Source organism: Mus pahari, chromosome 19, assembly GCF_900095145.1.
Source record: "Mus pahari chromosome 19, PAHARI_EIJ_v1.1, whole genome shotgun sequence".
NCBI classification, from domain to species: Eukaryota; Metazoa; Chordata; class Mammalia; order Rodentia; family Muridae; genus Mus; species Mus pahari.
In genome coordinates this window covers 42520135-42536581 of record NC_034608.1, presented here as the reverse complement: position 1 = coordinate 42536581, position 16447 = coordinate 42520135, and the positions used below count along the sequence as shown (strand labels likewise).

Here is a 16447-nt window from a genome sequence, read left to right as displayed (position 1 = left end):
AGCCCTGGCTGTCCTGGAACTCACTCTGTAGACCAGGCTGGCCTCGAACTCAGAAATCCACCTGCCTCTGCCTCCCAAGTGCTGGGATTAAAGGCGTGGCCACCACTGCCCGGCGGTCCCTCCTGCAGCAGCCTAGGTACCAGATCCATGCTCCCAGTATTGGGGTGCCTATGTTCGAGCAACTTGTACCTTACTTAAAATTCCCAAAACACATGCATCAGACAAGCCCGAGACCCATCAAGTGTCTCCTTTAAATGACGAGATGACCATTCTCATACATATATATATATTAAAGTTGCTAAGATGTATGGTAAGAATAAGTCTATCTAAAATTGTGATGGAGAAAAATGGCTACAAGTTAGAAAGATGTCTCAGTCAGTGTTACGCATGTAAAAGAATCCAATACCAAGAAGTCATGTTTAATAAAAGCCAAAGCCAGGATTAGGTGGTGTGCACTCAAAATGACATTGGATCCCCAGGACTTGCTGGCCAACCAAGCTAACCTCATGAGTGGGCTCCAGACCAATGAGAGTCCTAGTCCCAAAGGTAAGGTGAGGGATGTGTCTAAAGTTGTCCTCTGGCCTACACAGGCATGTACATGCATATACACACATACTCATACACTCACACACATAAACAAACATCCACACACTTGCACACATGTGTACATACCCATGGATACACACACACATGCACACCCCCACACACATACACACTCACATGCATATACATACGTACACTCAAACAATACACACATGAACAAACATCCACACACATGCACACACTCACAAACATGCACACACATGTGCACACACGCGCACATGCACACACACACACACAATCTATCCTAGTTCTGCTGTTCTACCTCAAACTGCACAAGTTATAGCAATACCTCTTGACAGCTACCGTTAGGGTGGAAATGGTATTAAGGGTCCAGTAATATCCCAGGCCCTTCAAGAGATATATTAGAATCAACGCAGCCTTGACCCTGAAAGTTGGAAGGGCTACTTTGAGCTACAAATAAATTATATGCAAAGTTAGTGGCATTCAGACTTTTAAAATATGTGACAGAAAGACTACTACTTGGGCCATAAGAAATATAGGCATGGGACTGAGTTCCTAATTTGCTGACAACCTTAAAGCTATCTCATTCTTTTTCCCACTCAAAAAAAAAAAAATACCTGAGAAGAAAGAAAGTAACAAATACGTGACTGGGTGTCGAAAGGCATAATCCCTGGGCTCCACAGAGAGGAGCCTGGTGTAAGATGGAGAAGCGAGGAAGGCTTGGGTAGAAATCGTTGGCTGAATTTTGTAAGATGTGAATGGAAGTGCAGGAAGACATGAAGGATTGGGGACTTCTGCCCAAGAATCTGTCAGAGCCTGGACTGGTCCTTCTAGACCATGTTTTCTGGGAGCCCAAATGGAGCTGGAGAGAAGATACATCATCCATGGGGAAGCCTGACTTACTTTAAGTGACCTTCATGAGCAATTCAAACAAAGCAGTCTTATTGGATCTTATTTTTCTCTCCAAGGTGGAGCTGCCTGACACATACAGCCCCTGGGTCCTTGTGGCTAGAAATCTGCCTGTGCTGATTGAGAACGGGCAGCTTCGAGAAGAAATTGAAAAGGTTTGAAAGCCTGTACAATGGCCTTTCCGTGTGGTTTCTTCACATTTTAATCTTGGCTTTAAGACCTACAGCATCCACTACCGGGGCTGAGGTTAGTCGCATCTCTCCATCTCTTCTCAGCTGCCCACACTGCGCACTGACGGGCTGAGAGGACACAGGTTACAGCGCCTGGCACACCTGGCCCTGGGGTACATCACCATGGCGTACGTGTGGAACCGAGGGGATGACGACGTTCGAAAGGTGTGGAGACTTCCTGGTACTTCTCACATGGTGGCTTTTCATTAGCATGGGTGTGAATTCCAGCTTGCAATCAATGCAGAGTGTCTGGGCTTGGAAGGTAACTCGGTGATAGAGTGCACGCCTGCCATGCGGAAGGTCCCGGGTTTGAACCCTAGACCCGCAAAAAGTTAAATACTAGAACTGTAGTATCATCATTATCGTTTGTGATGCTGGCGGTGTGTGTTTCTGGAGGGAGGCGCTACAGTTTGATCTTCAGGTCTTGTGTGTGTTAGGCTCCACTGGGCTCCATTTTTAAAGTTTGCACCAGGAGGAAAATAAAGCACGTCCTCACCGAATTATCATAACCACATTGTAAATATCTTTCATACACTAGACAAGCATTTAATATATTGATACAGACACGTGCCCTGCTTTTTAAGTTTCTTAATACTGTAAATGTTTTATAGTTACCATACACATTTAGGTAGCACTCAGAATCACATGAAAAGACTACAAATCCCCCCACTTCAGGTCACAGAGGAATAGCGTTGGCTTCTCAGTGCCTTTTACCACATAGTGACAAACGTGGTGACTGATGCTTTCTTCAGATATTTTTATTGCCACATGCAGTTTATCGACAGAGGCACACGTACAATCCACCCATGCAATCAGTCAGCTCCTGGGATACGGAGGGGAATAAGATGATCTGTGTAACCATGGGAGCACCCTGGGCACTTGGTTGCGGTCATCTATTAGCATCCGGTTCTGCCTGTGAGTAACTGCTATTTTGCGTATCAGTATTAGCATGGGATCCAGAACTCACCCTGTATCCTGGGCTGGCTTTGAAGTTTTAACTCTCTTGTATCATCCTTCGAAGTCCTAGGTAAACAGGTCTACAAGGCACCAATGCCAAGTATTGTGAAGTTTACTGAAAACAGAATAAACATACAACACACACATTCACACACACACGCGCACACACACACACACACACACACACACACACACGAGTGTTTCTGTGTGCTCTGAGACAGCACTCTGCTTGTATTTCTCACATGAGTGTCCTGTGTCCTTAGCGAAGCTTACAAGCCCAGAGACAACTGAGTTCTCTGTTCTCACTGCCACTAAGCTAACATGGTGTCTTATGGGACAGATGGGTAAAGGACAGAGTTAAAAATAACACAGGGTTGTTTGAAAATAAAACCTGCAGTCTCCTTATCTTATTTTCTTTCCTGGGGGCCCAACTATGTCCTAAACAACCAACATCTCAAACAGGAGCGTTGAACCATCGCCAGGATCATGTTATGAAACAAGGGAGAGAAAAATCACACATATGGGCTTCTAAGTGCTGTCTATGCTCCAGGACAAGTTTCAACAGTGAGATGAGAAGAAAATATAAGATGATTCAGTAGCTAAAAAAAAATGACCCAGTGTGTTTTCAACCAGGTGCTGCCCCGCAATATTGCTGTTCCCTACTGCGAGCTCTCAGAGAAGCTGGGGCTGCCTCCCATTCTGTCTTATGCAGACTGTGTCCTGGCAAACTGGAAGAAAAAGGACCCCCATGGGTATGTAACCCCTAGCAGAAAGCAGATGCTGTCAGCCGGCTTGGCATATTTATTCCTTAACTTTTGGCAGCACAGCTTCTGTTATCTGTTATTGCTTACTGGATGGTTATAGATCGTTGTGTCTGTAACTATGAACGTATTACCCGTGAGCTTGAGAGAAGCACCTAGGTGTATATGGGAAAATCCAGAGAGCCTTCGTGTGCGCTCTGGGGTGCGCAGACCTCATAAAGCCACCGCCCAAAGCCAGCAACAGGAGTGTGTCGGTCACCCCAGAAAACTCTTCCATGCTTTCCATGTTTCTTTTCATCCTATTCCTTCCTCTGCACCCAGAAAATACACTCTCAATTGTTGTTATTGGTTTAGGGTCTAGCAAGGTGGCTCAGCAGGCCAAGGTACTTGCAGCACAACTTTGTCAACCTATGTTTAACCCCTGGGATGCAAGTAAAGGAAGTAAAGAATTGACTTCACAAAATTTCCCTCTGACCTCTACATGTGCGCCATGAAACACGTGCCCTCCACACCACACCCACAGAGAATAATAATATATTATTCTTTTTAAAAATTTAGTTGGTTTGTATTAAAATGCTAGTTGGTATATGAGGAGGAGAGCTTTTTATTATTATTATTTTGTTTGTGCTTTTTCATTTGTCTGGCTTTTGATAATGTCTTGCCACGTACCCCCAGAGTGACCTTGAGCTTGTCCATCCCCTGCATCAGTCTCCTGCGCTCTAGGATGCTGAGTGAGCGCCACAACACCTGGCAAATGGGTTTTCAGATCAATAACACCATTGTCGTAGCTACGGTTTGTATTGCTGTGCTAGAACAGCCAGACTGAGAGAGCAAGTTGGGAAAGAAAGGGTTTTATTTCACCTTGGTTGTAAGTTCATTGTCCAGGAAAGCCAGAGCAGTATCTCAGAGGGAACGTAGAGGCAGGAACTGGAGCAGAAGCTGTGGAGGAGCCCTGCTTACATGCCTGCCCTCTGTGCTCTCTATGCCTTATTCAGACAACTGAATGTGCTCATTGGAATATGGGCACCACCTACACTGAGCTGGTCCCTCTCCCACCAATCATCAGTCAAGTAAGGCCTGCCCACAGGCCAGTCTGAGGGTAGCATCTTCTCCAATGATGTCCCTTCTTCTAAAACAACTCTAGCTTGTGTCGCATCAACATAAACATTAGCCAGCACAAGAATCAAATGTGAACTTTTTTTATTAGATATTTTCTTTATTTACATTTCAATTGTTATCCCCTTTCCTAGTTTCCCCTCCAAAAATCCCCTATCCCCTCCCCCTCCCCTACTTCCCAACCCCCCACCCATTCCCACTTCCTGGCCCTGGCATTCTATACTGGGGCATAGAGCCTTCACAGGACCAAGGGCCTCTCCTCCCATTGATGACCGACTAGACCATCCTCTGCTACATATGCAGCTGGAGCCATGAGTCCCACCATGTGTTTTATTTGATTGGTGGTTTAGTCCAGGGAGCTCTGGGTGTACTGATTAGTTCATATTGTTGTTCCTCCTATGGGGCTGCTAATCCCTTCAGCTCCTTGGGTACTTTCTCTAGCTCCTTCATTGGGGAACCTGTGCTCAGTCCAATGGATGACTGTGAGCATCCACTTCTGTATTTGCCAGGCACTGGCAGAGCCTCTCAGAAGACAGTTATATCAGGTTCCTGTCAGCAAAATCTTGTTGGCATCTGCAATAGTGTCTGGATTTGGTGGTTGTAGATGGGATGGATCCCCGGGTGGGGCAGTCTCTGGATGGTCCTTCCTTCAGTCTCTGCTTCATTCTTTGTCTCTGTAACTCTTTCCATGGATATTTTGTTCCCTCTTCTAAGAAGGATCGAAGTATCCACACTTTGGTCTTCCTTCTTCCTGAGTTTCATGTGTTTTGCAAATTATATCTTGGGTATTCTGAGCTTCTGGGCTTATATCCACTTATCAGTGAGTGTCTATCATGTGTGTTCTTTTGTGATTGGGTTACCTCACTTAGGAATGTGAACTTCCTTATGTATGGTTTCCTTTCATTAATGTACTTGTGAGAGTCCACAAACTTAATTTCCAGAGAGCTAGTTACATTCAAGAGGGCACACATCTCAGGAGGAGAAGCAGAAACATGAGCTTTTAGGGCAGCCTGCTCAGGAGTCAGCTAGTAGTGGCACCTCCAACAAGAAGAGGCTAACAGCCCCGGTGTCTATAAGCTTGTACCTGTGAGATGCAAGAGGTTAACAATAGTAATTGTGGCTATCAGCTTGTACCTAAGACATGTAGTCTGCATATGGGAGTGCCTTGCTGTAGAAGGTACCTTCACAGTAACAAATGATCCTGAGTGTGTGCTCTTTGATTACTCAATGTTTAAGCCAGTGTTTCTCAACCTGTGGGTTGTGACCCCTTTGGGTTCACATATCAGATATCCTACATATGCGATATTTATATAACGATTTGATAACAGTAACAAAATTACAGTTATGAAGTAGCAATAAAAATGATTTTATGATTGGGGGGAATCACCATCACATGAGAAACTGTATTAAAGGGTCACAGCAACAGGAAGGTTGAGGTCCATTGATAAGCCATCTTGAGAAATATAAAATCCATGTTTTTCCTTCATTAAACCCACATCTCAGTACTGATGGATCATAGTATACGAGCCAATACTCAAATTCACCTGATTTGATAACTGTTTTTTCTCTCTTCCCAATTGGCACATTGTTTTGTGGCTGCTCTCCTAAGGCCCATGACATATGAGTAAGTATTTGGTTATTATTATTTTTTTAATCCTAGAAATTATGTGTCATCCAGGGTGAATGTAGGTTTATGGGATGTTCCAAATGATTAGATTTAGGAAGAAAGTAATTGAAATAATTATTTAAAAGACCAATAGTCCAGTCCTCAATTGTATCTATAAATATGACTATGTCTATAAGAAACTGTAGTTGTAGATTCTTGCCACCTTGTTATTTGCATCTGCATGTTTGAAATTAATATAAGCAGATATGAAGAGTAGATACCTCTATGCATGTGTGACCCAGTGACCTTGTGACTGTATGTACTTAATGATGTCACCCAATGGCCTTATTATGTCTGCTGTTTTAACCCAACCCTTACCATATTTGATCTCTATACTGCACTTTATTAAAAGTTGGGGAACTGGGGCTGGAGAGATGGCTCAGCAGTTTAGAGCACTGGCTACTCTTCCAGAGGTCCTGAGTTCAGTTCCCAGCAACCACATGGTGGCTCACGACCATCTGTAATGGGATCTGATGCCCTCTTCTGGTGTGTCTGAAGATAGCTACAGTATACTCATACATAAAATAAACAAATCTTTAAAAAAATAAAGTTGGGAAACTAAGATATATGGCACCAGTGTAATCTTACCTAGATGAAGTTAGGCTAAAAATATGGATATAAATTTATAAAAGATAAAATCATGAGCATTGTTCAAACAGAAGACTGAGAGGGGGAGTCCAGAAGACTGAGTGCTTGTCCCCAAAGACACAGGGAGTGGGAAGGAAGGTCTCAGAGTCACAGAGCTTCTGAAGTATTACCAGAGCTCGAGACCTCCTAGCCAGCACCATCGTAAACCATGAGGAACTCAAATAAAACCGTAGCATAGGAAAAACACAGAGAGAATGGTCCCACAGTTCTCTGTTGGTAATGGTCAAGTTGACCAGTACCTTTAAACAGTGAGCTTTTTAACACAGGGTTTCACAGTGGACATACAATAGCATAGCCAGATTTAGAACCCAGGAATCTAAACCACTTCAAAATTCATAAGTACCCCATTATACCAATGCCAAAACATCAGTAGAAAAGAAAAGAAAAAAAAAACAGAATCTAACCATTCTCTCTCTCTCTCTCTCTCTCTCTCTCTCTCTCTCTCTCTCTCTCTCTCTCTCTGTGTGTGTGTGTGTGTGTGTGTGTGTTGGGGGTAAAGGGTGGGCAGAGTTGACAGGGAAAAGAACTCAGGGTTTGAGAATGTATTTACGATAACATGCATACCTGTACAATGACTGGAAACAGACCTATTAGCAGGTTTCTGGGTCTATGCTCTGGAATATAATTCCAAGTATGAGCATGGCCTTAAATGCATATGATCTTTAGACAGTGCACTCAATACTTGATCCTCAGTGTTCCCAAATATATAATAGAGACAGTAGGGTGAGCATATACCACTCTGGCACAGTTCGTTTTGGAATTTAAAAAGTACGAATAAATACACTGGGAAAGTGTGTTTCCCTGCAGACAGTGTTCATTTTCCTACATTGTTTGTCACCTGTGACTGCTTTTCTTAGGAACTTGGACATTCTGTTCTCGTTTCCTGGTGGGGACTGCGACAAAGGCTTCTTCCTTGTCTCTCTATTGGTGGAAATCGCAGCTTCTCCTGCAATCAAAGTATGTCTGTTCCCTCTTAGCTGTTGGTTTTTTTTTTTCTCCCCCATTCATGTAAGCAGAATTATGTAGCAAGTAAATTACAATAACAAGGTTCACTTTACCCTGATTGAGGGTTGCATCAGGTCGTATAACTGGAGACAATGCATGCTTTACTAAAAAAAAAAAAAAAGACAATTTTTTTTTGGCACATCACCCTGAAATATAAAATCTAGGGGTGATGTATTTAGAATCAAATTTGAAATTTCAGCAAGAAATAGAACTCTTCGAAGGGATTTGTCATTAGTTTGTAGTGATGTAAATCCAGTTGTTCTGACTGGAAAGACAAAGGCAGCCTGCTGGGGGCAAGGGGGGGCGGGCGGTAGCTTAGTAGATGAAGTGCTTGCTGTGCAGTCATGAGACCTGAGTCTGGTCTCCTGATGAAAAAGCTGAGCATGTTGACATGCACTTGCAAGGCCTGGAGGTTCTCCCTGAGACGTGGGGGAGTGCTCCCTGGGATGTGGAGGGTGCTCCCTGGAACATGGGGGGGGTGCTCCCTGGGATGTGGGAGGTACTCCCTGGAACTTGGGAGATGCTCCCTGGGACATGAGAGATGCTCCCTGGGACATGGAGGTGCTCCCTGGAACATGGGGGTGCTCCCTGGGACTCTCTGGCCATGCTCCCTGGGACTCTCTGGCCAGCCAGCAAGCCTAATCAGTGAGCTCCCAGACAGTGAGAGGTCCTGTCTCCTAGAACAAAGGATTAATGATTCTGGGTGTTAAGTTCAGGCCACGACATGAGCACAAACACATATGTGTGCACCCACCGGTGCATACAAATTCACATGCATCATGTACACACAATAGAAATGGAAACATAAACTTGATTTGCTGAGTAAGCCACAATTTATTTCGTGCCTATGTTTAATGCTTGCTAGAACCCCCCTCTCTCTCTCCCCCCCTTCATTTTTAAACTTTGTTTTTAAAGGCAATCCCCACTGTATCCAGTGCAGTAGAGTGTCAAGACCTGAAAGCATTGGAAAAGGCACTGTGTGACATAGCTGCCAGTCTGGAGAAAGCCAAGGAGATTTTTAAGAGAATGCGTGGTGAGTACTGTTGGCAGTACACGCTCTGGGCTCACAGCCATCGGTGCCCAGTGTCCGACGCAAAGAGTTGCTGTTGAGAAAAAGGAAGGGCAAGGTACCCGCTGCTGAGCGCCTGTCCACCTCACTGCATCTTTAGGCTTCTTTGTGTAGTACACCTAATTATTTCCATTTGCAGAAGAGAAAACCTCAGGTTAAAAAAAGATGACTTAAGGTTATTTATACCACTGGTAAACCAGGAACCCAGAATTCCAAACTGGGTCTTGTTAACACTGAGAAACTTTCTTGCCTGATCCTAAAACCCATGAGGAAACCCATGGGAGGCAAAGGCAACTTCAAGTGCTGAAAAACCTAGATTCTAGTCTGCCTTAACTCTGTTTCTTCACAAATCCTCTCTGGGGATAACAGAGAAATGAACTGTTTCAAAACGGACGTAGAAACTCTACCAAACCAGGAAGTGCGTAAGAGTCATTTGGGAAGGAAATCTGCCTTCCAAAAGCGGATCTCGTGGGGCTCATGCGCGCGCGCGCGCGTGTGTGTGTGTGTGTGTGTGTGTGTGTGTGTGTGTCCATGCGTGCTTGTGAGTGTTTATCCATGCTGCTGTGGGTGATGGATCCCAAAGCTCAGAGATGCTAAGAAAGGACATGACCACTGAGGTCCATGTCTAGCCCTGGTTTGTTTGTGCAAGCATTGCATGTGCTGTACTGGTAAGCACAGGGTGATGCTATTCAGTACCGACAGAGTCATTTCGATGACAGTACTGTATAGGTGATATCACTTGGTCCCTTAGCAGACCCAATATGGAGGTCCAGGAGAGGTAGTGAGTGGGACAGAAGAGAGTCGCGCTGCCCATAGAGACTTTGTGGGTTTGCCTGATGCCTTTATGAGAGCCTCGACTGAAGTTCAGACAGTTGTCTGCAGTATGCCTCACACTGCTTTGGACACACTCCCATCTTTTCACAGACTTTGTGGAGCCGGACACGTTTTTCCACGTTCTCCGCATATATCTGTCTGGGTATGTATTCTGCGGCTTGACTTTATTCTCTCAACTCATAGAAAGAACAGACTAGACCCCAGCAGCGGGCCTCCGGGATTCTTTGTGTGGAGATAAAAATTTGTATTGCTCACACCTGTGTTGTAGAGGAAAAAAAAGCACGGGCTTTGCTCTCTGGTGACTCTCGGCCAGGGAGGCCCTGGGACGGGAGTGGGAAAACGATTCCGAGCTAAGAGAGAGAATGGTCTGAACCAGGGTGGAGCAAGGCTCCCCTCAGAAAGAACGTCAAAATTCCCTCCCAACTGCATTACTATTTTATGAAGTTGAGTGACAGGGTGGGTGGAAGAGCCACTTCTGTAAGATTTTCCACCCTGGTAACTAAACCAAATGGTTTTTCTTTCCTTTTTCATCTAGCTGGAAAGGCAGCTCCAAGCTGCCAGAAGGTCTGCTGTATGAGGGGGTCTGGGACACCCCAAAAATGTTTTCAGGGGGCAGTGCAGGCCAGAGCAGCATCTTCCAGAGTCTCGATGTCCTTCTGGGAATAAAGCACGAGGCTGGCAAAGGTACGTGGGAATGGCACTGTGTCTTTTTCTTTTCATCTAACAGGACTATATCTCGAGGCAGGTTAAGGATCCTCCTGGGCAGGAGAAGTGTTGCAAACTCAAAGGTATCATGTGCTACCACCATGAAATCCTGTCCAGTAAAACCAAGTAAAGGAAAGGAGGGGAGAGGGAGTCATGGAGGTGTGGCGGGGGGGGGGGGGACAAGGAAGGATGACAAAGCAAAAACAAGCAAAATGTGGTATTAGGAAACTGTCACATATTTCTGTCTTCAGGACTAATAGGAGTCTAAAGGAACAGGCATTGCTAGGGGCAAGCTGTTTAGCATGGCCTTTGCTTCAAAGCCTCCCATGGTGGCTATGATCACCCAGCTTTCCAGATCTTGCCCTCTTTCTTTCCTAGCCGAGGAAGGAAGGCCTCTCTTCCCCCCAACCCCTTACCTGTCTTTGTTTTTCTGTAGAATCTCCTACAGAATTCCTCCAGGAAATGAGAGAGTACATGCCTCCAGCCCACCGGAACTTCCTTTGCTCCTTAGAGTCAGCTCCCCCGGTCCGTGAGTTTGTCATTTCAAGACGCAACGAAGACTTGACAAAAGCTTATAACCAGTGTGTGAATGGTCTGCTCTCTGTGAGAAAGTTCCACCTTGCAATAGTAGACACTTACATCATGAAACCTTCGAAGCAGAAGTCCACCGATGGCAACAAGTCGGAAGAGCCCTCAAATGTGGAAAACAGAGGGACTGGGGGGACTAATCCCATGGTTTTCCTGAGAAGTGTGAAAGATACAACCGAGAAAGCCCTTCTGAGTTGGCCTTAGTGTAGCAAGCTCCACTTCTATCAGGGCACAGAAAACACCTTCATCCTGTCATAGCTCATTAAATCAGATCCACCAAGTAAGACTATAGAATAATTGGTCAGAAATAGACTATATAGATTTCAAAAATCATCTGTGCGTTCCCTGTAGGAAAATAATCAGACTGAAATATTTAATGATATTAAAATGATATAAGAAATAATATACACTATATTTATGATTGAAATACAACAATGAAACCCAGTAAATAAAAGTTATTGTCAAGTTGACTAACTCTTGTGTCCTTTGTAGCGATAATTAAAGATTCCTCCAATTGATATATCTACTTACCAGGGCTGAGTCCTGCACTTCCAAAATGATTATACTATGCTTTCTCATCTTGACTATCTTGCTAGACTGTATTATCAACACACAAGAAGCTTTGGGCGCCAGACTATTGTTTGCCAGCCTTAGCAAATATCTCAGGAATGAATATGTAAAAGAATGAATGAGTTGTGAACACATTCCTCGGGGCGAAGAAGGAAGAAGAGCTCACCTTTGTGGTGGTTTAAATGAGGAATGTCCCCCACAGGTTCACATATCTGGACACTTGCTTGCTGGTTGGTGGAACCATTTGGGGGTGGTTATGGACATTAGGCAGTGCAGCCTTGCCGTCTCTAAGTGGACTTTGGAGGTATAGAGCCTTGTCTTACTTGCAGTCGACCGTCTCTGCTGTCACATCAGCTTTTTGCTTCTGCTGCCTGCTTCAATGCCTTCCTAACTATTACAGACACCCTCTCTGGAGGCACAAGCCCCCAGAACACTATTTTTCACGTAAGTGGCCTCAGGTCAGGGTACTTCACCACAGAAACAGAAAAGTAATAATCTCTGTAATGCAATTTCTCCTGAGAGTCTGGGTTATTAGCACTCACGCTCTAACATGAGTTAATTTCATAATGGGATCCTATAGTGGTAAGTCAAGAGGAATTGAAGCGGAGTATAGTGGCTTGTGCCTGTAATCCCAATTTTCAGGGGGCTGACACCAGAGGGCCATAGAAGTTCAATGAAAGACTGCATTACATACCAAGTTCTAGGCCAGCCTGTGTCTAAAAACACATACATAGATGCATACATATGTACATATATACATACATACATATTAAAAGTCATCTGAGCCAGATGTAGTAGCATACTCTTGAAATCCCAGCAGGTGGGAGACACTGAAAGTTCAAGGCCAGATGAGCTACCCAAAGAAAAAGAAAAAAGTTACACGCAATGGCACAGAGCTAACATTCCAATACCAAACTCTGAAGCTCCCTGGCCTGCATCCTCCTGGTTTTGTTCTGGGGCTGAGGTTGCTGTAAAATAAAATAGTCTTTTATAAAGACAATTGTTATTAATTTCCTTAACCTACATGATCTGCTTTGTGCATCTAAACCCATCAGCAGTGATTTGCCTTCCAACACAAAGCAGATTCAAAATACAGCAGATCTTTAAGTTGTATTTATTCAAGTGGACAGGTTAGGCTACTTATATGAGAAGTCCTAACCAACAAAGGGCTAGCTAGCATCTGGTGGAGAGTGAGTGTGCGTAGAATTACTATCATGGTTACCAGCAGAGTGACTTCAACGTCAGAAGTCCTTTTGAATTTCCATTTTTTTTTCTTTTATTGGACATTTTCTTTATTTACATTTCAAATGTTATCCCCATTCCATATCTCCCTTCCATAAGTCCCCTATTCCATCCCCATCCCCCTGCTTCTATGAGGGTTGTTCCCCTCCCCACCCTGGCATTCCCCTACACTGGGGCATTGAACCCCCTCAGGACTAAGGGCCTCTCCTCTCACTGATGTCTGTCCAACAAGGCCATCTGCTGTCACATATGCAGCAGGAGCCATGCTTCCATCCATGGTCCATGTGTACTCTTTGGTTGGTAGTCCAGACCCTGGGAGCTCTGGGAGGTCTGGCAGTTGACACTGTTGCTCCCCCGACAGGGCTGCAAACCCCCTCAGCTCCTTCAGTCCCTTCTTAACTCCTCCACTGGGGACCCCATGCTCAGTCCAGTGGTTGGCTGCGAGCGTCCGTCTCTGATGAAGTATTTTTCCTGGACATCCATTAGTCCTCCAGCTCCTCTGTTCAGGCAGACGAAGAACCAACTCTCTAATTTAGTTCGACTTTACATTGTAGACAGTGCAATTTAGGAAACACGAATGCCAGAATTACCGATCTTTTGACGCGAGTGCCCTTCGGAGAATCAGAGAATATTATACTCTGGACCCTTCCCTTCCCTAAGGATGGGTGTGGACTGGGCCTTGATCACATTCGTAGAACCCACTCCTACCTGCTCAACAGTGATATACCATGAAGTCATTTTCACTTATCCAAAACAAAGGGGGTAACTTTTTACCAGCAAAACCTCTTTGTTTTGCTGAGTTAAACTATTTGAATAAAAAAGCTAAATAATCAACCTCAAAATATAAACAGTAAGTAATTTAGACCTAAGTAACTCTCCAGTAGTTAGAAGGAAAGCTTGCAAGGGTGGTTAACGGTGGCCTGGAAGTAACCCAGGGAGATAGATCTGAAGTGTACAGGAACCTGAGTACAGGAAGACATGGGGGGGTGTTGCCGATGCATTTGGGGGACAGTCCAGGCAGGTAGTTATTAGGTGGCTGCGGCAGTGTAAAGTATGCTCCAGCAATAAATGGTAATGTCCCTAAGCGTGGTAGTGGATTGGAAACAGGGCATTATCAGGGCAGAAGAGTTAAGAAGACGGACACACTTCTGCTTTCAGAGGTGGTTTTCAGGTCAGCTGCAGGGCATCAGGAGGCGCTGGCATGTGTAGGCTCTCCCAGTTTACCTGATGTCCCTTTGTCTTTATATTTTTATACATCAGAGCAAGAGAACTTAGGGTCATTACCAAGCCCCATCAACCACATCCAAGTTTCTGAGAGGCACCATGCACCAAGATCTGAAGGAGGTGACAGTTCTGTTCTGGATAGGAAGTGGGAGGTAATCACTTTCATTGCAATTTGTCCCTGAGCAGAGAGCCTTCTGAGCCAGGCCTCCAGCTAGTGGCTGAGGGCCTTGTGCATTGGCCCTGCCTTACTTAGAAGACATCTAGTAAACAGTGCATAAGCTGAGACATTGTCTGTGAAACCAGTGGTTCTCAACCTTCCTAACGCTGCAACCCTTTAATACAGTTCCTCATGCTCTGGTGACCCCCCAACCATAAAATTATTGCTAATTCATAACTGTAATTTTGCTACTGTTATGAATCATAATTCTGATATTCAGGATATCTGACAGGTAACCCCCAAAGGGGTCATGACCCACAGTTGAGAACCACTGCTCTAGAGAAAACAAGGGACAATGTCCAGCAGATGGATGGTCCGTGGGCCTGGAGATAGGGCAACACAACTGAAGCCTGGAACTGCTAGCTGCCAGGCTAGAGGGAACTGCAGAGGTCTTTGATGAGATTGGAGAGGGAAGGTGAGAAGTTAGGCCTGAATTGTGGAGCTCCAGAAGATGGCTGGTCTAGACTGGATTTTACATCCTGGCTTTATTGCTTTGTGACACATCTGAGCTGCAGTGTCCTCCTCTGAAATAGATGAGGGGGAGTGACACCTGTGACTGACTCAGCTGTGTTTCAAGTTAAGTGGGTTCTTGGTGGGTAGTTCTGAACATAGGACTTAGCAAAAGGCAAACCGGTGATTGTTAGATATGAGTTGTTGTCAAGGAGGAGGTAGAATAAAAAAGGAAGCAGGAAGGAATAGCTATTGAAAGAGAAGGTTAAACACAAGAGTAACCACAGTGCCAGATGCCTGAACATGTAGTCAAGGAACTGGCCCCTTAAAGAATTTTTAGCTGTTAGAACAGCTTGAACCTATGACCCTCAGCGTTGGTGGCTTCTTGGACGTCTGGGAACAGAAACCCATTAAACATGAGAACAAAGAAGCAATAATAAAATGGAAAAGAACACTTAGTGCTGTCCTGGCTGAGTCTTGGGTCATTTAGATTCAGAATTCATCAAGTTAGAAACTGAAAGTGAAGTGTAGCTGATGGTTTTACAAGTCAACCTAGGAGTGATGCCCTGCGATACTCATTTCTGAATGTGTTTTCTTCATTTCCTAAAAATTCACTAGTCCAGTTTCCAAAGATCCAAATTTGTGCTCTACAAGGAGTAAAAGCCTTGTTGTGTCATGAAACTTCTCATGACTTCCGTGAGTCCTGAAAATGCAGATTCTGGAACCCAAAGAGGGATATGTCTTTCTTTCTTTCTTTCTTTTTTTTTTTTCGAGACATGACTTAACTAACTTCTAAAAGATAAACAAAACAAGACACCAGAAGTGGTTTTGGTATGGTTTGTTTGTTTGATTNATTGATTGATTGTTTTTACAGTATAGGTTTGGGTTTCCTACTGCTGGTTAGGTTTTTGGGGCCCAGTCTAAAGTGTTAAATCAAGGTGGGGAATGGAAGTCTATGATAATCATGTCTATCCCTGGATTTGATCTACAGTGTAATACAGTGTAAGGATCCATGATTTGTTGAAGAATTTACATTCAAATAGTATGTAAATGCAAAGAGTGTTTTATTCTGCAGAAGTCCAGCATGCTGGGGTCTCCCATTACCAAGACAGAGAGACAACCAAGTGAGCTCACAAACCTGATTTCATTGGAGTTCCAGGGTAGATGAGCTTTGTTGTACTTTATCTCTAGGCATTCCTGAACCATTATGGGGCATGAAGGCTGGAGCCTGGGGGTTTTCTATTAGTAATTGACTTGCCTGGGTTTGCTTGGACTTGCCCAGTTCTTAGTCCTAGTCTCCTTAACGGCCTAGTCTGTCATGGAATCAGCCTAGCTTTCTCAACAGCACCACAAAGTAAATAAATAAAACACAGATGTAAATAAATCATATGGTTAATCATAGCCAGTCACAGTGGTCTGCACTCTAGGTCATTGTTATAAACGTGTGACCTCCGCAGTGAGAATGAGATATGGCCCACCCAGAATATCCCTTCTGTGCCTGATACTGGGCTTGCAAATAAGTTCAGAAACAAAGCTGGGTTAGGTATGGGTTCGTCGTGGAGAAGGCTAAAAGGAGAACACATTAGTGATGTGAAAACATTAGTGATGATGAAATCAGGGAGACCCTGACAGGATAGGATGAACAGGTAAGCTGCTTAGGGGATGTTGAGAGGAAGGAGCAATTCTGCCAAG

The 16447-nt window shown here is 44.4% G+C and overlaps 1 protein-coding gene across 2 annotated transcripts in view; it reads left to right on the top strand.

The window, feature by feature from the left end:
* Ido1 (indoleamine 2,3-dioxygenase 1) overlaps window positions 1–11525 on the top strand; it is a 13803-nt gene extending 2278 nt beyond the window's left edge. Inside the window, exons 2-10 of one of the 2 annotated variants that reach the window (XM_021219747.1) lie at window positions 1533–1628; window positions 1749–1868; window positions 3294–3412; window positions 6147–6161; window positions 7709–7808; window positions 8772–8889; window positions 9850–9901; window positions 10295–10443; window positions 10901–11525. In XM_021219747.1, coding sequence (XP_021075406.1) covers window positions 1827–1868; window positions 3294–3412; window positions 6147–6161; window positions 7709–7808; window positions 8772–8889; window positions 9850–9901; window positions 10295–10443; window positions 10901–11256 — 951 coding nt within the window. In that variant the 5' untranslated portion in view covers window positions 1533–1628; window positions 1749–1826 and the 3' untranslated portion in view covers window positions 11257–11525. The remainder of the gene's footprint in view (window positions 1–1532; window positions 1629–1748; window positions 1869–3293; window positions 3413–6146; window positions 6162–7708; window positions 7809–8771; window positions 8890–9849; window positions 9902–10294; window positions 10444–10900) is intronic. The other variant, XM_021219745.1, reaches the window with a different exon arrangement.
* The last annotated feature ends 4922 nt before the right edge of the window (window positions 11526–16447 follow it).